Source organism: Bos indicus, chromosome X (genome assembly GCF_029378745.1).
Source record: "Bos indicus isolate NIAB-ARS_2022 breed Sahiwal x Tharparkar chromosome X, NIAB-ARS_B.indTharparkar_mat_pri_1.0, whole genome shotgun sequence".
Taxonomy (NCBI): domain Eukaryota; kingdom Metazoa; phylum Chordata; class Mammalia; order Artiodactyla; family Bovidae; genus Bos; species Bos indicus.
The window spans coordinates 84,356,364-84,381,785 of record NC_091789.1 but is presented as its reverse complement, the minus strand read 5'-3'; the positions used below and the strand labels follow the sequence as shown (position 1 = coordinate 84,381,785).

Genomic DNA, 25,422 nt, shown 5'->3' with positions numbered 1-25,422 from the left:
TTTAGATTCACAGAAAATTAAAGAGAAGGTATAGAGATTTCCCACATACCTCCTACCACCACACATGCATAGTTTCCCCCACCAGAGTGGTACATTTGTTATAACTGATGAACCTACATCGACACATCATAATAACCCAAAGTCCATAGTTTACATTATGGTTCACTCTTGGTGTTGTACATTCTATGGGTTTGGGCAAAGATATAGTGACATATATCTATAGTTACAGTATCATACAGAATATTTTCACTGCCCTAAAAGTCCTCTCTGCTTCACCTCCATCTCCCCTCCACCACCACCACCAATCCCTCTAGCAACCACTGATCATTATAATATTAACATAGTTTTGCCTTTTACAGAATATCATATAGCTGGAATCATACAGTATGTAGCCTTTTCAGATGGTTTCCTTCCAGCATTGTCATTTTTATGGTTGCTGTTACATGCTTATATGCCCTAGTAAAATGTGAGCTTTTCTAAGATAAGGCCTAAAATTGAGCTTCCCTGGTAGCTCAGCTGGTAAAGAATCTGCCTGCAATGCGGGAGACCTGGGTTTGGTCCCTGGGTTGGGAAGATCCCCTGGAGGAGGGCATGGCAACCCTTTCCAATATTCTTGCCTGGAGAATCCCCATGGACAGATAAGCCTGGTGGGCTACAGTCCATGCTGTCTCAAAGAGTTGGACATGACTGAACAACTAAGCTCGGCATAGCAAAAAACTTATTTACCAGAGGTTGGAGGAAAACTGTTAACCAGGTCTTGGAAGGCTTCGGTTCTGATTTCTCTTGGCTATGAATGAGCAGTGTGATCTTAGGCAAGTAATTCACCTCTGCTACTCCCATCCTTCAGCTGTAAAGCTGTAAATCCTTAAGGGGGATTCTTATCACACACACCTCTCCCCAAAACTGCCAAGGGGGCTTGGGAAGATATGATATGAGATGCTAGGAGAGCTTTTAAAAAGCTGAGATTGCTTTTCAAATGAAACAAGTAATTGTAGTTGTAGATAGAAGAATAGCGTGGGTCTTGCCCTGAGAATGGAACCAGAAGTGAGCTTTGTATGTTTGGGGGACCATGGGGAGCAGCCAGTGCAGTTGCAAAGCAAATGGAAGTGGAGGGTGGGGGCAGGGTAGTCATAGCATGTGGAAACCCACCATGACCTTAGAGCATAGGTTGCTTTGACTCTGAAAAGACTTGTCTACCAGGCTCCTGAGTTGGAATTGACATCTCATCAACTTTCACACCCCTTTCACTTCTTGAGTGAGTGTAGCCATGTTGCCCTATGAATATGTATGGACTTTAGGGGAGATACATGCTAGCGCCACCCTAACTACACAGCATTTACATAGCTGTGCACATATGAACCATCTATGTGAACAAGTATCCCACAGAGAAGAGACAGGGAACCAATATCACACACGTACTGTATGCCAGCACATTTTTTATTGACGTATAGCTGATTTACAGCATTGTATTCATTACTGCTGTACGGCAAAGTGATTCTGTCTTACATATATATGCATTCTTTTTTAATGTTGTTTTCCATTATGGTTTATCATAGGATATTGAATATACTTCTCTGTGCTATACAGTAGGATCTTGTTGCTTATCCATTCTGTATATAAATGCCAGCATGTCTCATTTACAACTTTGCTTAACCCTCAGAACAACCTCCAAGCAGGGACTGATTTTTTTTCGGGGGGGGGGGGTTGTTTTTTGGAAAACGATAGAGAAACATTTTTTTTATTTTGATAATTCTCACATATTGCATTCAATTTCCCATTAGTATAGCTCCTATTTGTTCTGTGAAACAGTTTTCAAAAATGGTTCGCCTGAAGGTGAGATGACAAGTCACAGTCTTGGACTTGATCAATCTCTCCTTGTAAATGACCCACACCAAGTTTTACTGCTCCCTCCCCACCCCCATCCCCACTTTCCTCCTCCAGGTACCCCTCACCTTTTCCCCCAGAATGCCTCTGACCTGTACCAGCTGGAGCTAGCCTCTGCTCATGGGTGGTCTTGTCTCTGCTGGGCAGGCAGGGACTATTGATGCCATTTTACAGAGGAAAACACTGAGACTCAGGGGTGAGCTGCCTCATGGTCCAATAAAAAAGAAGTTGTAGAGGCAGGACTGGAAGCCAAGCCTGTTGGACTGTCAAAGCTTGTGCCTACTGCGCCATGCCACGTGCTTTTCAGCATCTTTGCATCTGTGACAGGAATTAGTAGTAACCCTGGAGACCGGGTGCGGTGAAGGGTGGATTCTGCAGTTCTATGCTGATAAGGCTAGCAGATCTCTATAGCAACAAGGACTGCAATTCCCAGCCTTGTAGAAGTCCCACCATATATCTGTCTAATGACATGTTTTGGTTGTTGGAATAACTGAACTCATTTGAAGCTCCATGTTGGTTCCAGAAGCTAGAGCTGATTCCTGAGCTAGTGAGAAAGTAGGGGAATTCTTGAGTTTAAGCCCAAATTGGGCATTGAGAAGGGCTTCTAATGTGGAGATAACTGATATCATACTGATTTCCACCTCCCTTTCCACCTCACCTTGCTCATTGTCAAGCAGCAAGGTGACCTGTGCTTCAAGATGAAGATGAGTCCACCATTCTCTCCTCTGTACCTAAAAACAATGGAGAAACGATCTCATTGCATTTACCAGGCATTTTTGTAGTTGACCTAACCCTTTCATAGTCCACAAACTTATGGAATCCTCAAAATCTTTGATTTCAGTTTGATGGATGCTGAAGTGGCAGAGACTTATAAGGGAGTCAGGTAGCCTCTATTCACCTGGGAAACCTTCTTCCAAAGGCATAATTCCTAATCCAATTTAATGAGCCCATTGGAAGGTATGGAAGAAATTGAAACTCTAGGCCACCAAACAAAATATTTCCTGGTGCTCCTCACCTCCCACGAATGAGAGACATGTTGAAGGTATGGCATGGGCCCTGGGCTTAAGGCCAATGGTGATACTCCCACATTCCTTGGACCAGAACTAGAAGAAAACAAAAATTGGGTATAAAAAATTACAGTAACCCCCCCCCATTGTCAAATAATAGGATAATGGCTAAGTAAATCTGATGCAGCCAGCCTCACTGAAGTGCAGTGGAGTGCTAAAGAGCTAATTATGAAGACAGTTGAGCAACATGGACAGTGCTTATAGTAAAGCGCAATATAACATGCAAATGGCATGATACAAAATTTTATCGAGGCTGAGCTTTACAAACCCTGTAAAAAAAAAGCATGTCTGCACATGAGCGAGGATTGGAATGGTATTTGTGGAAAAAGCAAAACTTAATTTATTGTGGGTGGCAGGCTTATTGGTGAATTTTTCTTTCTAGACTTCCATTAACGTTGTTATAATGCTTGTGCAAAGAAAAATAAAAACCATTAACATATAGAACAAGCACCCTGGCAAATCATTCTGTCAAGCTGAGAGACCAAATCGTATCATGTCCCTGAGCCAACAAAGAGAGTTGAAAGACGTAAATGCAAAAGTCTGCGCCTCTTTTTACAGAAAGAAGCAGCCACAGGGAACGGGGAAATGTGTGGATTTAGTGTGGGAAACCTCAGGTTTGAATTCAAGCTCTGACCCTAACTTAGGGTCTTCAGCAGAAGTAATTTCACTGCGGTAGCCTCAATTTCTTCATCTGCCACAAGAGGATAATTGTAATCACCACCACCACTTTACAGGGCTGTGGTAAGGAACCAATGGTGCAGGATGTTCTGAAGGGCTTTTTGTGAGGTGTAAAAATGCTGCACAGTGTAAGCCTTATCATGGTAGAGATATAAAGACTTGGAAACAAAAGTAATAGGTATTGTTTGTCCCTGTTCCACCTCAGTTGACAACAAAGCCAGGCTGGGCCTGTGCCGCTGGATGGTTTCAGATGTCTTCTCTGATTATAGAATGCCAGTGAAATGTGGTCAAGCATGTGAGGCTTTCTGATTTTAGCCATTGTTGGGGAATATCTGGGGCAATGTTATAGGTTTTTCTCATCTAAAATGTTTAAAATTCATGGAGAGATGAGAATCATGGATGTAGAACTTGGTGAAGACTTCCACAGCTCCTTGGGTTCTCAGCCAGACTTAGCCACCTACTAGCTATAGGCCTTTGGGCAAGGGACCTAAGCTCTCAGAGTCTCTGTTGCCTCCTTTATCTGGCAGGATTCACAGTGTCTCCCTCATAGGGTGGTTGTGAGGATGAAATAAGATGCTGTGTGCAAAACCCCTGGCACATAATAAGCTAGGAGAACAGGTGTGCTGCCATCATCACTGTCTGAAATTGTCAGAGGAAGAGAGGTCTCTAGGGATCACCTGATTCCAAGCTTCTCAATGGGTGCTGAGAGGGGTCTGGAGGGAGTCTTGTGGGAGCACAGTGTGTACATATTATAATATTTGCATGTCAATGTTGAAAAGTCTTCTATGGGAAAAGTAGACTTTTTGTGTATCATGGTGAGACCTGGTTATAACCCAGTAGACTCCCACAAAGCTTGCATTTTATAGACCCACACAAGTGAGGTGATGTGCCCACAGCCACCTAACTACAGGGATGAGATTAATGTGGGCCACAGTCCAGCTGCTCTCTGCCCCTGCCCTCACCCGTACTGCTGTTACCACTGCCCAAGAGATGTCTTCATGGCCTCTGGGATTTCCTCATCACCCTGGTGGAGACACCCTGTGCCACGTAGCCACAGCCGTATGACCAAACTAAGAGAAGACAGACAAAGCTTTGACATGGAGAAGAGGCAAGAATGATGCTTGAGATGATGAAGAAAGATGCCCCTGCAATGTGGTCCTGCATGCTGACAGGTCAGCTCTGCATCATCCCCAGGTGGTACTTCCAAACAATCTAGGCTGACATGGCCTCCTAAGTGCCATCTGCATCCCTGTAGAGTAAATGGTCTTTGGAGAAAGATGAAACCTTCATCTTTCTCAACAGCAGATTTTCTATTTAAAAAGTCAATCTCCTATCAAATTCTCCAAGAGCACAGATGGAGGGCTGTGGGATCCCAGAAGTGAGATGAGGCTCCCAGTTGCTCCCTGCCATTCGAGTGGAGCATGTTATCCACGTCTGGTTTCTGGCATTGGGGAGGGTAGCACAGAACCACCTCTGTGAATTCCTTTTGTGGAATCTGTAGACTTGGAAGTTGGTGGGAAGTGGGTGCAGTTTACTGATTAGGCCCTTTAGGCTTGACTCAGAGATGTTCCCACCTCCAGTGCCACACAGGAGATAAAAGGCACATACTATGTCTTGCATAGTGCTCCTCTGAAATAGTCTCACCCACCTAGCAGCCTGGGACCTTACTCCTGCTTCTGAGAACCTAACTTCAGGGGCCTGACTCCTGGGATTTCTTTTTTTTTTTTTTTTTTTGAGGCTATAATTGACCTTTCTTTAAGTACAAAATGACAACAAAACAGCAACAACAAAGACAATAAAGCAGAAACACAGCAGAAAACATTTTACATATGCCTAGAACAATCAAGGAAGAATACATAAAAATACAATAATAATAGGATAATTTAAATAATTCTTTTCAGTCCTGGAAGCTCTAATGGGCAAAATGGTGAGGCTCCAAACCCAATTAACAATAAGGTTGGACACACACACAACGCACACACATCTACACATACACATATACAATTTATATATATATACATATATATGACTTTGTACCCTGAAAACAGAGAATCACTATTTTCTAAGAACTGATGGAATAAAAATGGGCCTCATTATCTCCAAGGCTACAAAATTAGAAATGAATTAAAAATTAGAGGAAACTCATAAAAATCTCCTAGCTACCTGTTAATTTTTTATCTTATTTAAACAATTTTTGTAGAAATCACAACTAAAACAGCAGAAGTTAAAGAAAATTGGGATTTCTGACTTACTTTCATTGCAGAACATTGATGCTCCCCCATCTCTTTTTCCAGACTCTTGATTACCCCTGTCCCTGTACCATGGATGTCTTCCTGGACATCTACTCCCACCTTTGGTTCTGTCACCAACTCCTTCCTCTTCTCTGGATACTTCAGGGCCTGACCTAGGGGACAGGAGCTGTATGATGAAGGTAAAGGGCAAAAGGGGGAAGGGTGAGATCTCTTTTGGTGGCCACCCAAGCCAGAGTCCTGATCCAGAGAGCCCAAGGTCACACCGCTTGTTCTGAGGATGAAGACAACCGCCATCCCCATCATCATCAGGCTTCCACCACCACCCCCCAAAATGAAGTGTATGTTGTAGAAACTGACACACACCAATCATTTCCCTGCCCAGGGGCAATTGTTTGCCTTGACTCCAGCCAGAAGAACACAAAAACCTGAGTTGGGAGACAAAAGGCAGATATCAGCTGAGACTCTAATTGTGGAGTCTTCCCATCCCAAACAATGTGGCTTCAGTTATGCGTGATGGTGGCCCCCTATCACAGCAACAGCAGCTATAGCTCCAGCCTAGAGGAACCCAGGTGAGAAGAAGCTGCCAAGGGGGATGACAGACGCCAGGATGAGCCAGGCAGGCCAGGGATGATAGCCGATGGGAGACCAAGTTGACCATCAATGCTTTTGAAGGGGGGCCCTCCTGAGCCTTAGGGAGAGACAGTGGAAGACATAGGCCAGCCCCAACATTGCTTCTATTGAACTAGGCAGCATTCTGAGCACTTTGCAGATATTAACGCGTTTGATCCACACAACAACCTGATGGTGTAGGTACTTTTATTATCTTCTAAAGGGATATATAGTTTAGAAACTGTCGATTATGTAACTAATCTATAGATTAGAAACTGAGGATCAGAGAGGGTAACTTGCACAAGGGCACATGGGGTTCGAGTGCAGATAGTAGGTATCTCAAGTCTGTCTTCTTAACCACTCTGCTAAGCTGCCAACGTAGGAGAGCTAAGCCAGTCAGGCCAATTTGCCTTCAACCCACTAGCTGGGCTAAGGCTGGACTTCAGTCTCTACTAAGAATTAGTGTAATGATTCCCAACCTGAGGAGATTTAGAACACCATCAATGCCTAGTCTCCACGCCTGAGAAATTCTGGTTTAATTGGTCTGAGATGAAGTCCAGCACACAGGGGATATGGAGGATAGGGTGAGCAGCAATTTTGGTGAGAGCTCCTCAACTTAAAAACACACAGCACCTCTCCCATCCTGACAAACATCTAACTCCCAGCCAGAGCTCTGTCACTCCCTCCACCTATGGCTTTCTTTCCTCTCTAACCACAGCCAGACTTCCTGAGAGTTGTCCCCCCTCCCCTCCCATTTCCCTCCTTAACCTGCTGCCGTCTGGCCTCTGCAAGCCGGCCTTGCCAAGGCTACTACCCCTCTTGATACTGCCGCAGCACACATTCACTGCTTGGTCCTCAGCCTACTTAAATTCTGGAATGCAATTCCTGATGTCAATTGGTCCTTTCTCCGAGAAGCTAACCTTCTCCCAACCTCCGGGTCACAAACCCATTGTCCTTGTCTGGAAATTTCACATCAGTCTTTTTAGATGGCTTTTTTTCTCAAGCCATACAAATATTTCCTGGGGCCAGGGCCTCCAGAGATCCACAACCCTGCCCTTGAGAAGCTGAAAGTCAGCACAGGAGGGATTCAGTATCCTCGTCCTTGAGGTGACAAGGTGGTTCCTCAAGGGGAGCCGCCCAACTCCTTCCCTCAAGCTGCTTCCCTGTCTCTTTGTACTTCTGGCAAAAATAGGAAAGAGAACAAAGCTCTGGCTAGGTCTTTTCACTCTGTGAGCGAGAACTCTCAATACTTCTCTTCCAATTAAAAGCCGGTTACTGGGACAGGGTGCAGGCCAATGCCTGTGCTCTTTTTGCCAGAAGAGTCATGGAGTCCCTCTGCAATGAGCTTCTGGCGTGCACGGATTGTTTCCTGGGCCCTTGTGTTTCTAAACACACAGAAACAAATTGAACAAAAATGCATTTTAAATGTTTTAAAACCAGCGATTCTCTCCTGTTTGTGTCCTCGGAAAATAGGCTTTGCTAGCATTTGCAGTACTGATTCTAGAATGCTGGAAGGGTGGAGATGGGAGAAGCAGTGAGGGAGGCCAGCAGGGTTCTCCACCTGATGCTATGGAGAGAAAAGGTGGACTCTGAGTCGCATATTCTCTGACTGTTGGGCCTTGGGAAAACCCCTTTCCCTCTCAGAGCTTCAGTTTCCTCCCCTGGTACTGGGACCCATCATCATTAGCTCCTCTGTCTGTGGCAAGGATGCTGGGAGATGACCCCTACCTGCTGGAGGCACGATACTCTGCTGGAGTAGGCACTCCCTAGGAGTTGTGGAAGCTGAATTGAATTGTGTTCGGCCATCATGCACAGACTTGTTCTAGGCCAAGAGAGAAAGTGTGTGTGTGCAAGAGAGATTTGCAAAAAACAAGGCCTATCTCTCTGCACGTCTCTCCTCTGGAAAGGAAGGGGCCCACACGGTGACAATAGACCAGGGGCGCTGACTCAGACAGCCAGTTCCTGCTCATTTCCCCTCGCCGCAGGACGGCCACCGAACGGGAGGTCAGCCCTCCGTGGGGCTCTGAATCAGGCCTTTGGCTGAGAACCTTTCCTAGAGAAAGACAAGACCAACTCACAAACAGGTCTCTCTGTGAGAGGACGGACTGGACCAGTGTGGCTGTGGGCAGGCAAGTGGGGGCAGTGGGGAGTGGAAAAAGAGAGAGAGGAAAACTCACTCTTTGAATCCTTCATTGCTTTCCCTGGGCTGGGCGGCCTAGAAACAACTTTACGGGCAACAGAGCATGTGACTGAAGGGGCCAAACTGACCCGGCCAGGGTGCTGGGAAACGGGGTTCAGGAGGAGTCGCTGGGTGCCCGAGGAGGAGCCCAGGAAAGGGATTCAGAACAGCGTGGAGCTCCTTGGCTCCCTGCCCCCAGTGTGGAGTTGCTGGATGTGGAGTCTTAGTCGTCCACACCGCTAGGATGGAGAGAGCCGAGGCTATCACCCTCTTCTGGAGCCGGGGAGGTGAGTCGCATGGAGGAGGAGCAGGTTCACGGGCTCAGCAGAGGTGGCATGGGGAGGAATCAGCGCTCGCTGAGGGAGAGGGTTGAGCACTCGGAGGTGTCCTGAAGCAGCCTGGACTGTTTGGGGGAACATAGGTCCCTTTTTAGTCCTAGAGGCATATGAGGAGGGACAGGCTAACCACTTGGCAGAGGGGCTATAAAAGGAATTAAAAATTGGGTGGCTCTGGAGGAGGGGAGGGTGGATGTGATCACATCCCAACCCTGATAATCTGGCATTCTAGAGGGATAAGAAAAGTGACTGAAGAATTGTTAAGTGTGTGTGTAAGAAACACTCTCTCATCTTCTATAGATCGACTTAGCATGCTCTCTGAAGCCTTGTCCCTTGCATGGTGGAAAATGCTGTTTCCGTCACCCTCAGGGCTTTACCCAGCTCCTGGACTGCTGCTAAAATGCTGATTTTTTTCACAATACCGACAGGGAGGACAGGGAGGGGCAGGAAAGCGGTGTCTGTCGCTAGTCATCTGCCAACACAGGTGACTACTAAGGGACCGAGTGCTTGCTAAGTGCAGGTCAAGCCAGAAGTAGTGGCAGTAGGGTGGAATCAATTTCAGGGTCCTGAGCCACACCAGGGGGCTCCTCTCTGTTTTGTGTGACAAGGATGTTACCTGCCCTTGACAATGTTCCTGAAGATCCAGTTACAGCTGCAGAGGTAGCTAACAGGAGCAGGAGTTGGCCCTCTGTGGCAGACTTCAAAGGAGTTTATGAGCTAAAGGAGTTTGAAAAGCAGGGTGATGGCACTGTGTGAGGACTACATGCTGTTTGGCATGGAGAAGAAGCAGAGGGAAAGTGGTCTTTCGTCTTCAGGTCTTTGAGGGTCTGTCACAGGGTGAAGGGAATTGAGGGGGGCTCAGGAGACAGAGCTGTGTGACCTATGGACAAAGACAACTTTCTAACAGACTCTTGCCTTGCAAAGAAGTAACGAGTCTGAGTGCCTTTGGGAAATCACAGGGTGAGCCCTTGAGAAGACAAGGGCAAGTGAGAGCTGGCCTTCTTCCAAGGAGGAGCGAGGGGGGCACCAGGATTACCTGGGCTCCCTGCTTTCACTCTTGCCCCTCTCCAGCTCATTCTCCACTCTGCGGCCAGAGTGCGACCTTATAAAACAGCCCCAGCTGCTCAAAAATCCTCCAATGACCGCCCACCACCCACTGGTGCAAGTCCAGATTTATTTCTCTTCTCTATTGCCTCCTTTCTACTCTCTAAAAACAGTGCAGAGATAAGATCGTTTCTCACTCTAACGCAGATCTGACATTTCATAAATCTATGTCCTAGACAGCTGGAAAGGGCTATATTTAACCTTCCGCCTTGTAGCTTATAATGGAGGGACTCGCTTCAGGCGCTGCCTTCTAATGCTGCTGCAGGAGACCAGTGCCTTTTCTTTGTTCTCTGTAAGACCAAGACCACAGCCAGCCTCTCCCTCCAGTGGGGGCAGGCCATTTGCCCCAGAGCACCCCCCCTCCCCTCTGTCTCTAGGTTAGGGACATCCCTGTCCCACCCCCTGGAGTGTGCCCCCTCAGCTTTCTTATCTGCAAATACCTGAAAGACTCTTTAGGAAACCTATAACCCAATATGTGGGACAGCAGATGAGCTCAAGAATAGGACAGAGGACAAGGCCAGGAGGCATGGGCTGGGCTAGGCAGGGGAACCAGTAGCGAAGAAAACATCTCATCAGAGGTCTTGCTGTGGACACAGAAAGGGGGAAGGGAGTAGTGCTGAGAATGTGCTGTGGACCCTGTATACGATATTTTGCACGCATTGCCTGGTGCGATCCTCCTAGCAATCCTAGGAGGTAGGAACTGATAGTACCCACCACTGTCTCCAGTGAGGAGATGGGCTCAGAGTAATTTAGTGACTTTACCCAAAGTCAGACATAGCTGGAAAGTGACAGAATCGGCATTGAACCTAGGCCTGTCAAACTCAAAATCCTCCCCTGCTGAGTAGGAACTGCCCTTTGGAGCAGCTCTCCCTCATTTCCTTGCGTGTCTGCAAATGCTGGAGCCTCTTGAAGGCTGTGTCCATGCTGCCCATCATGCAGGCCCCAGGCCCACCTCAGCCTCCACCCCTAGCTGCTGAACCCAGCCCAGGAGATCCGGTCTTTTGATGGTGCCCCCATGCTCTCAGGCCTGATGGGCTGACTTCCCCCATCTCTGCTTCCACATTCTGTTCTCTTCTGCCTTGCAGGTAGCAGCTATTAGGACCAGGAGTCTCAAACAATAAGCTTGTTTGAGAAAGAAATACGATTCTTTCTTCCATGTCTGCCCCCTAGACTGCTAACACTAACACCCTCTGTGGCCTTAGACAGATTGTGTCCCTGCTCTGGTCTCAGTTTCCCCAGATGTAAAGTGGGAAGATAGGATGTTCTGTAAAGGTACTCCCAGTTCTAAGAGCCCAGGTTGCCCAAGATCCTGCCCCTCTCCCAGCCCCACCCTGCTGCTTTCTCTCACACAGTGTGGGGAATGATGGTCACCACAGGCACTGGTTTGGAAACCTTCCCTAAGCCAAATGAAAGGACAGCTACATCAAAGTAACTGCCCCAGTGCCAATGGACAAAACAATCAAGTGGTACTAACAACCACATTTGTAGGGCACTTTATTGTTTATACCAACCGCTCTCACAGCCAGCAGAGTGCTAGGGAAGGGGACTCCAAGGTGATTGCGATGGTACATGGTACAGCTTTAAAAAACACTAAATTACATGGTGAGAAAATGATTCTTGCTTCCTTCTCTTTTCCAGCTTTCTGATTACATCAAGGGAAAAAGCTCAGTGTGATGCTATTCTTCACCCTCTGTAATGCTTGCTAATCTTCTTTTGGAACAGAATGAGAGCAGGCCTCAGGCTCAAAGACAGTGACAGGCAATGATATCTACATAGAATTTAATTACTCTATTCTATTTCTTTGTATTTATTTTTACAGTTACTTTCTATTTCTGGCAAGTGTTATTCTTTTTGGTTCTTGGGTGCCATATAAAAAATTAATATATATTTCTTTAAGCAAAAAAAAAAAAAAAATTCACATTGAGAAAAAGACAAATAGTAAATACAACCAGAGGTGCCTAGATATGGCAAAACTTGTGGAAGTGGTTCCTAAATGGTGGAAGCTTGGGCAACACTGAAAGGCGGCATTCATTCAACACCAAGATCCTCAGTGTGGCCCGTGGGGCCGTGCACAGTTTACGCCTGCTAGTATCCCAGACTTTGTTGTCCCTTATCCCTTTCCTCCCACACCTTATTCCCTTTCATGCCTGCCAGCCTTTGCACATGTTGTACCCTGTGCCTAGAGTGCCTCTCCCACATCCCCTGTCCACCCATCAAACTCTAACTCAGCCTTCAAGACTCAGATTAAATGGCACCTCCTCTAGGGAGCTTTCCTTCAGCTAAGCACTAAGTTCATTTATTTCTCTATTATAGTGTCTCTCTCTGGGCTATGTTTATTTTCTTCTAGGCTAATATCTTCTACCCTATTGGTTCCAAATGCATTTTATAAGAAAGAGAGAGAGAAAGAAAAATGTAACTGTGAGAGAGGAGTGTGCACAGCTCCTGGGATCACTTGGAATTGAGGCTTCCCAAATGCTGATCCAGAGCCTACAGAGGCCACAAAGCCGACTGGGGGCTGCCTCTGAGGGACAGTTGCAGGCCACATGTAGAATGTTCATTGGTGTGCAGGTGCCTTTGAGATCAACACCTGGGATCTAAGAGAAGACAGCAGGATTGGTTCAAGGAAGAAGTTGGGCTGGCATAGCTCATGACAGCCTCAGCTGACCATGAGGAGCTCTGGAACTGGGTTGGCCCTTCAGAGTTGTTCTGAGTTAGGGTGAGTGAATCAGACATTGACATCAGCCCATATGGACCACTTATTCGATGCAGGCTGGCCCCAGGGAGGGAGCACAGTCTTGAGCAAGGCAGCATGGGTCTGAGGAGGCTGCTGGGCAATCCTTGAAGAGGACTGTCAGCCAAAAACACTCAGTCCTAGGCAAGTATGTGAAGGAGGGGTATAACTGTATTCACGACAGGACCTTGTCTTCCCCATGGGACTTCAGTGCTGGGAGGGCAGGGAGAATACTACAGTGGTTTAAAGGGCAGAATGTAGCTGTCAAGAGTTGGAAACTGGAAGAGTCTATTAATGTTCATTTAAAAATGAATGTCCGAGTATGAGGTTCAAGGCAACGTGCTTAGAAGCAAACAAGTCACAGGTAACTTCTGGTAGAATTAGGGTGACAGATATGGGAAAAAAACCTATTCCAGAACAACATGTGTAGAGCAATGTGTACCAAAGACCATGTGGCCACAGCATCTCGTTCTTGCTTCTGTTGGAGGCTTTAGCTTACCACCCTTCTGACAACCCTCTAAGGCATGAATTCTTGTCCTCACTCAACACATGTGAAAATTGAGAGCCCCAGATTTGCTCTAAAACTCACTGCCACTCAGATCCCCCAAGCAAGCAGCGCTAAACCACCCAGCCCCTCTCCAAGCCACGTACAGTCCTTTACAAAATGCTTATTACATATCTTCTATCTTGTCACAGCACTGTGAGGGAGCAAAATAAGGGCGCCAGAAAAAAGTTGTTTTTTACCTTTATTTTCTTAACCTGCCTGGTATGCTTTCAGATATATTCTGATCATATTTATAACAGTGACATTCTTTTTTATTCTGTTTTTTTCCTACACATTGTTAACCATCTGTGAAATTCTTCCACTACACTCATCTGGTCTTCCATATTTTATCTCAAAAATGAGAAAATTATGATCAAAATCCAGTTCATCCCTTTTGTGCTGTGAGTGGGGGAATTATATTGGTTTTTTTTTTTTTTTTTTTTTTTAACTTTCAGCCTTACTCAGAAAGGCAAAACTTTCTTGGTTTGAAAAGTTAAAAATGTATGAAACCAAGAATATCTCTGATTCTACATGTGATTAATACTCTAGGAGAAATGTTCTGTGGGGGAGACTGTAGAGTTTGAGTAAAAGACCACTTAGGAGCAACTAAAAATCCCCCTTGAGGAGCTGGGTCTTGGGCAGGGTTGCTGCTCCTTGCTCCCTCTACCACCACTCCAGGCTGTGCCCTCTCCCCACCTTTGTGCCCACCATCCTCCTCAAGCTCCAGGCTGAGGTTTTTCTTCTCTTCATTCACAGCCTTAAAGATTTTCTGTCAAATGATGATGAAGGCAAATTTTGAAGCTGCCCCCCCCCCCCCCAATTCTAGCATCTCTCCCAATAGATTCTATTGTAGTCTCTCTGGTCCCAGAGTTCATCTAAAGCAAAGCTTTTCTCTAGAGTTTTCCAAGCAGAAGCTGTCACATTGCAGAGAACCAACAGTTGCTCTGTGTTGCACAGGAGAAAAGTCTCCATATGTTCCCAATGAAAATAAAGATTTACACGATCTGTGTCCATGCCTAGCCCTGTGTGATACTGTTTGCCATCACTATTACGGAACCATAATTAAAATTTCCCCTCTCATTATAACTGCTAAAATACCATGCTGGCCTCATGGGCTAAAGAGAGCCGTCCTTTCTACTCATTTCCTTGACTTCCTTGTAGGGAGCTTGCAATAAACAATAGAAGCTGAAGTGAGGTACAGGAGTCAATTTTGTTTTAAAGATTAGCAAGGTAAATAGATCACCCTTATTGAAGTGTAACTCTCAAAAAATTAAAAACATGACTCTCATTGAAATATATAGTGATCACCTATCAAAATTTTATTAAACTCATTGATGAAATAAACAGCATTATGGTAAAGCTGGTTTTAATTGAAATGAGATTTTAGCAGTTCCTCAAAAAGTTAAATATAGAATAACCATGTGATGATGTGAATTCGCTCAGTTGTGTCCAACTTTTTGCAACCCCATGGACTGTAGCCTACCAGGTTCCTCCATCCATGGGATTTTCCAGGCAAGAGTACTGGAGTGGGTTACCATTACCATATGAGCTAGCAATTCCACTTCTAGGTATATATCCAAAAGAATCGAGAATAGGGACTTGAACAGATACTTGTACATTAATGTTCATAACAGCATTATTCACAGTAGCCAAAAGGTCCATTGTTCACAACCCAAATGCCCACCAATAGATGAATGAATAGACAAGATATGGTATATCCATACAACGAAACATTATCCATCAGTAAAAGGGAGTGAAGTGCTAATCCATAGCACAGTAGGGATGAACTTGAACACATTATGCTCAATGAACGAAGCCAAACACAAAAGAAATATTGTATGATTCCATTTATGTGAAATGTCTAGAATAGGCCAATTCATAGGGACAGAAAGTAGACTGGAAGTTACCAGGGGCTGGGAAAAGAGGGAAAGGGAAATTACTGCTTAATGTTCTTGTTTGGGATGATGAAAAATTTTGGAAATGGATAGTGGCAATGGTTGTACAATATCATGAGTGTAATTAATGCCACTGAACTATATGCTTGAAATGATTTTAATGACAATTTTGTGCTATATATATATAAAACTTCATTAAAAATAGCAAAAAAAAGTGTGAGAGGCCAAAAGATATTGGAATTTTCAAAAGAATGCTGGGATAAGATAAAAAGCTGGATACAAAACTAGTTCTACAAGATAACAAAACTGTAATCTTTGGGGCTATTTTTTCTATTAGACAGAAATAATTTTCATTTCTACCAGGCAAAAATCACTTGTAACTTATTAATCTTCTACTAGCTAATGTTTAACTTTACAGAGTGGGCCTTAATTAATACTGAACAGTCAAACAACAAGGATTTAGTGTATAGCACAGGAAATTGTATTCAGTATCTTGTAATAAACTATAATGGAAAAGAACTGGAAAACAAGACTATAGATATATACAGATATATGTATAGCCAAACCACTTTGCTGTACACGTGAAACTAACACAATATTGTAAATCAACTATACTTCAATTTAAAAACTTTTAAGTAGTGAATAGTCAAACAATCACATAGATGATGCTCTCCTGTGTTCTTGAAAGGGCATTCAGTAATATATTTTGCCGTGTCAAGGTTCAGATAATTCTTAACACTTCAAATAATACATGATGAACCACAGCTCTCATATAAGTCTCCATGAAGAAAACTTAACTTTAGTTTCAAGGCCTGACTCTCATGGCATTAACATCTTGGTGACATCTTCTGGGTGGCACCCAGCAAGTACAGTCTTTGGCTACTTGTCAGGCTCACTTCAGTCCATGCTAAATCCAGTATGAATCCACCAGGCTGGTCTTTCAAAACATCACTTTCACTGTGTCCCTCCTACACACAAAACTGAAATCACTCCTGATATAGTCCACACTTCCCAGACTGGTTCACAGAAGCCTCCGGAATCTAGCCTGGCTCGAAATTTGAAAGAAAGCTTTTAGGTTTCATTGCCCTCAGTCCCAGTCAGGTGGGTCTCTCCAAACTCCTTGCTGAGTTCCTGACCTTCCCTTAGGCAGACACTCCCATTTTATGTCTCTGGCCCATCTCTTATCCTAATGGGCTTATGGCAGTTTCCCAAATTTCAATCATCCATGTACTGCTGTCACAAATTTTGTTTGCTATCTGTACTGTGTTCTGATTAAAAAAAAAAAAAAAAATGACTCTCTTTTAAAAAGTTACTTGCCCAAAGCTGTAGGTTTGATAGGCTGTTTAAAAAAGAAAAATTCACTGGTGTACTGCTTCAAATCACATTTATTTCATACGTGGTTGTATTCTAATTGTTCAGTGTGTTTGGCCTCCCTTGAAGATGGTAACTCCTTGAGGACAAGTACTATGGTTCTGGTGTCCCTCATCACCAGCGCTGGCCTAAGCCCTTGGCATGTACTTACCACAAAACCTTTGGTTGACTGAGTAGCTGTCTTCCTTGATAAACTTCTTCTCAGAACACTGCTGACTCTCCCTCGGTCCCATTAGTGTGCAGAGAAATGTTGAAAATGTACTCCCGGTCCTCCAGGGACGTATATTCTGGCTGGAAAAACAAAATTAGGTGTTCTTGGTGAGTCCAGCAAATGTAGCTTCCCCCTTGTCCATTTTCTACTTATGTTACCTTGAAGAAGAAACCTCCCTGCCCCTGAGTTTCCTCATCAATGAAATGAAAATAGCAATGATCATACCTGCTTTGCCTCCCTCATAGAATGGATGGGAGGCTCCAATGAAGTGATAGTCATGTAAGTGCTTTGTAAATAAGAACATGATATCTATATTTTAGTTAAATATTTCCGTAAAGTTTCCATAACAATACAAGATGGCCAAATGAAAAATGTCATAAGGCAGTTTTCCAAGCTCCACATGAGTCCCTCTGGTACTCACTTACTAATGGGCAGAATGGTTCCAGAAGGCTTCTTGAGATGGGCCATGAAGCAAGAGCAGAAGGTCAGTAAGGAGTGGAGGTAAGGAAGGGGAGCAGAGATAGGTGTGGAGCATGAGAGAAGCAAATTGAATAGGGAAGAAAAACAGACACCTGCTTGGGGCTGATGAGGAGTGAGGAGGCCAGTTGGGATATGCAAAGCCATATCCCAACTGGAGCAGTGGGGGCAGTGGGAGAAACGGGGAGGTGAGCCACACCTGGAGGCCTCCAGTGCCAGGCTAAGGTGCTGGGCCTTCCCGCCATGAGGTCACTGGGCAGGTTTTGAACAGAGGAACAATCTAAATCAAGCTTTAGAATGCAGCTTTCTCTAAGATCGGATTTCTTGTTTTCCTCATGATTTATTTACCATATGTATGTTTTTATTATGAGATAAAATATAGTCATTATGCCAAAAAATCACAAGTAAATCAACAAGTATTTAGGGGGTAAAAAAAGTTCCCCTCTTATCTCTCCTCCCTCTCCCCCTAGCCACTCCCAGTCACTTTCAGAGACTACATCTGTTCTTTGCATGTTGTGACTCATTCTAGATCTTTTCCTATGAATACGCCCGTGGATGTGTATCTTTTTACGTAAGTGGGGTTCTCTTATACATCTTGTACAGAGCCTTGAGATTTTTAACCTAATATGTCTATGGACAATTTCTGTGGCAGAATCTCTTCTGAATGGCTGTGTAGCATTCCTTAGTAAGACTATATTGCAACTTGTTTAACCAACCCCTTGTTGATGAAGACTTCTGCAATTAATTTTGCCTTTTCTTTTTACTTTCGTGTCTTTAAGTAACACATGCATGTGGCAAAAGAAACTCAACAGTAAAAAGCAGGAAAAGTAGTTATCCTGACTATCCCTAACCCCCACCCCCACTTTATTAGCTCCGCTTGCAAGAGGCAACCACAGAGACCAGTAGTTTGTGTGTCCTTCCAGAAGTGATCTATGTACCTGGAGATGATTTATGCATATACATAGATCACTTCTATGTATGAGAGAGAGAGAGAGAGAGAGTGTGTGTGTGTGTGTGTGTGTGTGTGTGTGTGTGTGTGTGTATGGAGAAGGAGGGACTTTCCAGGTGGCAGTAGTAGTAAAGAACCTGCCTGCCAATGCAGGAAATGTAATAGATGTGGGTTTGATCTTTGGGTCAGGAAGATCCCCTGGAGGAGGAAATGGCAACCCACTCCAGTATTCTTGCCTGGAGAATCCCATGGACAGAGGAGCCTGGTGGGCCACAGTCCATAGGGTTGCAAAGAGTGGGACATGACTGAAGTGACTTAGCACATGGAGAAGGAGAGAGGGAGGGGGGCAGAGAAGGAGAGAACATTCTATATCAGCGCATATTTTAGCTGCATGATTCTTCTTAATGGCCGCAGAGTGTTTTGTCATGTGGCTAAACCACTGTTTATCTAGCGTATCTTCTATTGAAGGGGTTATTGCTAGTAGTTTGCTATCGTACATAGTTTTATTTGTTTGTTCAGTCGTTAAGTCATGTCCGACTCTTCACAACCACATGGACTGCAGCACACCAGGCTCCTCTGTCCTCCACTGTCTCCCAAAGTCTGCTCAAAGTCATGTCCATTGAGTCCATGATGCTATCTAACCATCTCATCCTCTGCTGCCCCTTTCTCCTTTTGCCTTCAATCTTTACCTGCATCAGGGTCTTTTCCAATGACTCAGCTCTTCACATCAGCTGGCCAAAGTATTGGAGCTTTAGCATCAGTCCTTCCAATGAATATTCAGGGTTGATTTCCTTTAGGATTGGATGGTTTGATCTCCTTGCTGTCCAAGGGATTCTCAAGACTCCTCCAGCACCACAATTTGAAAGCATCAATTCTTTGGTGCTCAGTCTTGTTTTTTGTCCAACTCTCACATCCATACATGACTACTGGGAAAACCATAGTTTTGACTATATGGACCTTTGTTGGCTAAGTAATGTCTCTCTGCTTTTTAATATGCTGTAGAGGTTTATCATAGGTTTCCCTCCAAGGAGCAAACGTCTTTTAATTTCATGGCTATAGTCACTGCCTGCAGTGATTTTGGAGCCCAAGAAAAAAAATCTGTACATAGTAGTATAATGTATGTCTTTGTTCACTTGCCTTCATGTGTACTTTGCCTCTAGTGTAAATTCCTAGAAGTGACATTGTTGGGTAAAGTTCAGTTCAGTTCAGTCACTCAGTCATGTCCGACTCTTTGCGACCCCATGGACTGCAGCACACCAGGCCTCCCTGTCCATCACCAACCCCCAGAGGTTGCTCAAACTCACGTCCATTGAGTTAGTGATGCCATCCAACCATCTCATCCTCTGTCGTCCCCCTCTCCTTCCGCCTTCAATATTTGGGTACAAGGAACACGTATTTACACTTTTGACAGATAATGCCAAACTGTCCTCCCAAGAAGTTGTTCCAGTTAACCCTTCCACTAGCTGTGTGAATCCTGTCCCCGTATACCCTCTCCCCATCACGGTGAGTAATAAAAATTTTTTCATCTGTGCCAGAGGAACAGGATGAAAGCCTAAGATGATGGGGTGGGAGTGTCATCAGGGAAGGCAGAGATGGCCCGGTTGTTCGCCATGTTCCCCATGGGTATGGCTGAGACTCATAACAGCCCAACGGTGCTTGTAACTCAAAAACATTGTGTCCCCAAGACCTTAGGTGTCTAGTGGCACCCAGAAATTACCCATGATCCACAAACCCATGTGATGCAGTCTTGGATTGCCCGAAGAGATCCTTTGTGGTTCTTGCCACCCTCTTACAGCTTCACACAGAACCTCTTCTGGACTTCTTCATGTACATCACCAGCCAGGACCAAGAAGCCTGGATGACATTCTGCTAGTGAGCAGAATTTTTCATCCACTGTTCCCAAATTCACATACACACACACACACACACACACACACACACACACACAAGGACTACCTATAGAACTCAACACCCAGGTTCAGAATGCAAGCCCAGGCCTTGGAAAGCACAGCTCACGTGCGGTCTGGGTTCCCAGACACTTGAGGTTAATCAGTTGCAAGAACAAGGGTGTGCCTCAGTTTCCTTGGGCAGCAGGCCATGAATGTGAGGATTCATGCATAAGTGAAGGAGAGGAAGTCAACTCCAGCAGCCACTATTCTTCACACCTAATGCCTCAGCAGTGCTTTACAAGACAAGCAGTGTCTGCCACTTCTCCCACTCAGTTGCTCTCTGCCATTCCCTCTCCTGCTGTTCCCTGTGGCTGTGCTTTACCTGCTGCCTGTGGCTTCTGCTTACTGCTCTCTCTCTGGGCTTCTGGGCCACCCCCACAGCTTGTGCTCGCCTGTCTGTGTGTTACATCACATTCCCCAGGGAAGGCATCTCCTAGGGTCAGTTGGTTCCTCTGCATTCTGGAGTACCTGTCTGTCTGGGTCCTCACTGCAGAACCCTCACAGCCCACCGTGTGCCCTCAGAGCCAGCTGGCAGATGACTTCCCTTGACTCAAGCACAGGCTTCCTAAATTATTCAGTCACAACCAAAAGAACAGTGCCTGGCACAGAGTAGCCACTCAATAAAATATTTCTTGAATGAATAAATAATAATCCGGAATCAAGAAATCACTTCTGTACACTTTGTTCAGAAGGGGCTATGGGTGAGGCAGGCGCACAAAACATTGTGGGACCCCTCTCTAAGGTCACATTTAGCAAATTAATTACCTGGATTTCTGATATACTTCTGTCTCGAATGTAGAGGTGCAATATTATAAGGAGAAGAATACAGACAAACCTGAACTCAAATCCTGACTATCACTAACTCTGCAGCTTTGGGCAGGTTCCTTGACCTCTTCATGTCCTTACCAAAAAATGAGCCTCATAATATATCTGGGGCTTCTCTGGTGGCTCAAATGGTAAAGAATCTCCTTTCAGTGCAAGAGACGTGGGTTTCATCCCTGAGTCAGAAGATCCCCTGGAGAAGGGATTGGCAACCCATTCAGTATTTTTGCCTGGAGAATCCCATGGACAGAGGAGCCTGATGGGCTACAGTCCATGGGTCACAAAGAGTCGGACACGACTGAGCGACTAACACTTTCACTTTCATAATACATTTATCTTACGGTGTTATTAGGAAAACTAGTCTAGACAAAGAATGCAGTGCCTAGTACTTAAAGGTGTTTAAGAGGCATTATCTATTGTGGTTATTAAAGTCGTTTTAAAAAGTTAAACCTTCTGGCTTTATCCACTAAGCTCCCAGTAAATGAGAGCATGCTTGCAATTTTAGAGATATGCTTGAATGTCTCAAGTCAAACTCTCCCAGGCACCACAAACATTTCCTCTTATTGATGTTTGTTACCAAAAGAAAAAGCCTTTTCTTCCTTTTCTTTCTGTTTGGCATTTAGCTTTGAAACAAGGCAAGTCATCTCATCAATTTGCAAATGTTCCTTTCAAATACTTATGAATTCTGTCTCCTTCTGATAGTTCCACAACCTGAGTTCTAATTTATTCCTTGGACTACTTCCCTATTTTTTTAAAATTGATTTCCAAGAAAGGCACCTTCCCAGCAGACTGGAACTCTAGTCAGGTCTCCAAATGGCAGGAGTGAGGATATCTCCATCTAATACATCAGCAGTTATGTCACCTCCCTGGTACCTGGCCCTGTGCTGTGAGCAACATTATTTCTTCAGTCCAGGAGTCAAGGTAGTAGGTGAGAAAGGGACCGCTTAACATTGCTTTCTTGCAAACTCTATTCTCTAGGGTAGGGGTCCCACAAATTGTTCATCTGCCCCGCTCTACACTGATGGACATTGAGAATGTTTCTAGTTTCACCCAAGTGCCAACAACGGGGTGATGAGCATTCTCGTACATATATCTGTGTATATACTGGGGCTTCCCAGGTGGCACAGTGGTAAAGAACCTGCCTGCCAATGCAGGAGATGCAAGAGACTCAGGTTCGATCCCTGGGTCAGGAAGATCCCCTGGAGAAGGAAATGGCAACCCACTCCAGTATTCTTGCCTGGAAAATCCCATGGACAGAGGAGCCTGGCGGTATACAGTCCATGGGGTTGTAAACAATCAGAAATGACTGAGCAATTGAGCATGCACATGTATGAATACTTACTTAGTCTAGCTTTATGAAAGTGCAGTTACTGGGTCAAATACAGTATGAATAGTTACTTTGGATAAATATCAGAATATTGCCTCAAAAAACCTTTTAAAATTTACACTTCCATCATTTACCTCAACTATTGCATGCCTAGGTATATATCCTAGAAAAACTCTCATACAGGTAGACAATGACACATATGCCATGAATGTTCATGACAATGTTGTTTACAAGAGTAAAAGCTTGAGAAACAGCAGGAGGACAGATAAATAAAATCATTGATTATTGTGGATTAAAACAGTGGAATACTACACAGCATAAAAATGTCTGAACCAACATCAGTGTGACTATTTCTCACATATCTAATGTTGAACAAAGAAAGCACACTGTAGAAGGATATATACAGTTCAGTAATAATTTGTATAAAGTTTAAGGATGTGCAAAACAATACTGTGTATTGTGTATTGTTTACGAGCATATGCAGAGTATATTTTTAAACGTGCATGTGAATCATAGCCTCTCAAGTCAGGGGATGGCTGCCTTTGGGAGGAGGGACACAAGAGGCTTCAACTGACCCTGTAATATTTTATTTCTTTAAAGAAAATATTCCAGGACAAATACTGGGAAATGAGTTGTTCCTAATACTTTTCTGTATGTTTGAAATAGTTCAGCATCTTCAAAACAGAAGGAAAGAAAAGCAGGGCAAACATTCCCTCTACTCTTTTTGTGAAGATGAGAAAACTGAGGCTGAGACAGGTTCACAGCCCCTCTGGAGTTCACCCTTTCGTTCAGGGGCAACCAGTACACCAGAGAGACCAATAACCCCTATGAGAATGGAGCTCGCACCCTGACTCACTGAGAACTTCCTTCTGTTTCAGACTCCAGTATAAATCCTTGAAGTAGATTGCTTGGGTGATAACATTAGATGCTTGACTTCCTGACCTAAGAAGGTGACCACTGAATTTTTGCTGCTGCTGCTAAGTCACTTCAGTCGTGTCCGACTCTGTGTGATCCCATAGATGGCAGCCCATCAGGCTCCGCCGTCCCTGGGATTCTCCAGGCAAGAACACTGGAGTAGGTTGTCATTTCCTTCTCCAATGCATGAACGTGAAAAGCAAAAGTGAAGTCGCTCAGTTGTGTCCGACCCTCAGTGACCCCATGGACTGCAGCCCACCAGGCTCCTCCATCCATGGGATTTTCCAGGCAAGAGTCCTGGAGCGGGGTGCCATTGCCTTTAAATGCTGGAGTCTGCCTGCCCACCCATCTAGGGATTCTGAGTGTACTCAAATCAAGTGTTTGGGGCAAATGTTAGATCCAATCCTGATTTGGTAACACCCTTTACCCTACCATTGCACCACAGATGCAAGGAAACAGGAATATTGCCAAGCTCTTCCTAGAACTGAAGTTTTGCCACAATGCCTCCTGCAAGCAGCATTGCCCTGATTAGGTGACACAATGGAACCATTAGCCCTTATCAGCAGCACTTGGTCTAAAACAGAAACTAGGAGGAATAGGAAGGGCAGTCCTCAGTGCTTGGCCCTGTTGCCATGGCCCCTGTTGCCATGGTTCCCAAGCACTTTTTGCTTACTATTTCTTTCAACCATTCATGGCATCCATCAGCAAGCAGGACCTAGAAGCTCTCTGAGGCAGACCAGGGAGAAAGTGATTAACAGAAAAGGTAAGAGTGAGTAGGGAAGTAATTAAATGAAAAGAATTTGGTGTACAGAAACATGAGGCCGAGAAAACAGTTTCTTTTAAGGACTCTTCTTGACATGTGATGGATTGAGGTGGCTGGGTCAGAATTAGCTGAGAAGTGCCTATTATGCAGCTGCTTTGGGTTTCAAGTATAGCAACTCTGCGCCCTAGATTTTCCAGAAAAGTCCCAGTTTAAAGTATTGGGTTCTGTTTGTCAGACCTAGGATCCTGATTTGAGATTCAGAAAAATAAGGTCACTGTAGTTATAGTAGCTCTCTAAATTATCCAGGAAAAGCTGACTTAGAATTCACTCTGCCCCCACTGGGTGGCAGGGAATCCCCACAGTGCCTGCCCCTGGGCACTAAAGACCTGAGTAATGTAGCCTTTTATACTGCCAACAAGCATCAGAGTGCCTCCTTGCCCTCCACACCCCTGTAGCTCTCTACAGGGTGTGTAGCCAGAAAGGGATAGGTTTTGACCCCCATAAACCTAGGTTTCAATATTCTCTGCATTTATTCTGTCAGTTTGGGCAGTGCTCTGAGCCCCAATTTCCTCATCTGTAAAATAAGAACAACAATACCAGGTTTATTCCAAAGAAAAGTGAAGTCACTCAGTCGTGTCCGACTCTTGGCGACCCCATGGACTGTAGCCCACCAGGCTCCTCTGTCCATGGGATTCTCCAGGCAAGAATACTGGAGTGGGTTGCCATTTCCTTCTCCAAAATTACAGATTATTGAGTTTTGATACAAAGTAGCCATTACAGTTTATCAGGTAATTAAATATACTATTATGTGCTTAGTCGCTCAGTCGTGTCCGACTCTTTGCGACCCCATGGATTACAGCCCGCCAGGCTCCTCAATTCATGGGGACTCTCCAGGCAAGAATACTGGAGTGGGTTGCCATGCCCTTCTCCAGGGAATCTTCCCAACCCAGGTATTGAACCCAGGTCTCCCGCATTGCCGGTGGATTCTTTACCATCTGAGCTACCAGGGAAGCCCAAGCAAACATCAAATGAGATGTTTACCTTTAAAGCTCAAACAAAAGTTAGTTATTAAAATTAATCCCTTCATTCATCCAGTAAGTGTCTACTACATGTCAGGCTTATATGAGGCCAGTCCTGGGGGTACAGACATGAGCAAAACAGACAAGGTCCCTGCTAGCATGGAACTTTCAGCCCAGGGGAGATGGCAGACATTAGCCAAAGAATCACCCATTCAGAGTTCACACAGCGGAGAGATGAGGTAGAGCTGTTCTTTCTAAAAGCTGGCTCTGGCTGCTTTGTAGAGTGAGGCAGTGAGAGAAGGGGCTGGAGGCCACTTAGGAGGCTTCTGCCAGCCACAGTA

At 44.8% G+C, this 25,422-nt stretch overlaps 1 protein-coding gene across 5 annotated transcripts in view; it reads left to right on the top strand.

Annotated features, from left to right (window-relative positions):
- The window catches only part of NHSL2 (NHS like 2), a 155,299-nt gene that overhangs the window by 66,099 nt on the left and 63,778 nt on the right, over positions 1–25,422 (top strand). Inside the window, exon 1 of one of the 5 annotated variants that reach the window (XM_070783882.1) lies at positions 1,751–8,956. The exons of 2 other annotated variants lie outside the window; for them this stretch is intronic. In XM_070783882.1, the coding sequence (XP_070639983.1) occupies positions 8,914–8,956 (43 nt within the window). In that variant the 5' untranslated portion in view covers positions 1,751–8,913. Of the gene's footprint in view, positions 1–1,750; positions 8,957–25,422 lie in introns of those variants that run through there. 2 more of the 5 variants (XM_070783884.1, XM_070783886.1) reach the window with 2 other exon arrangements.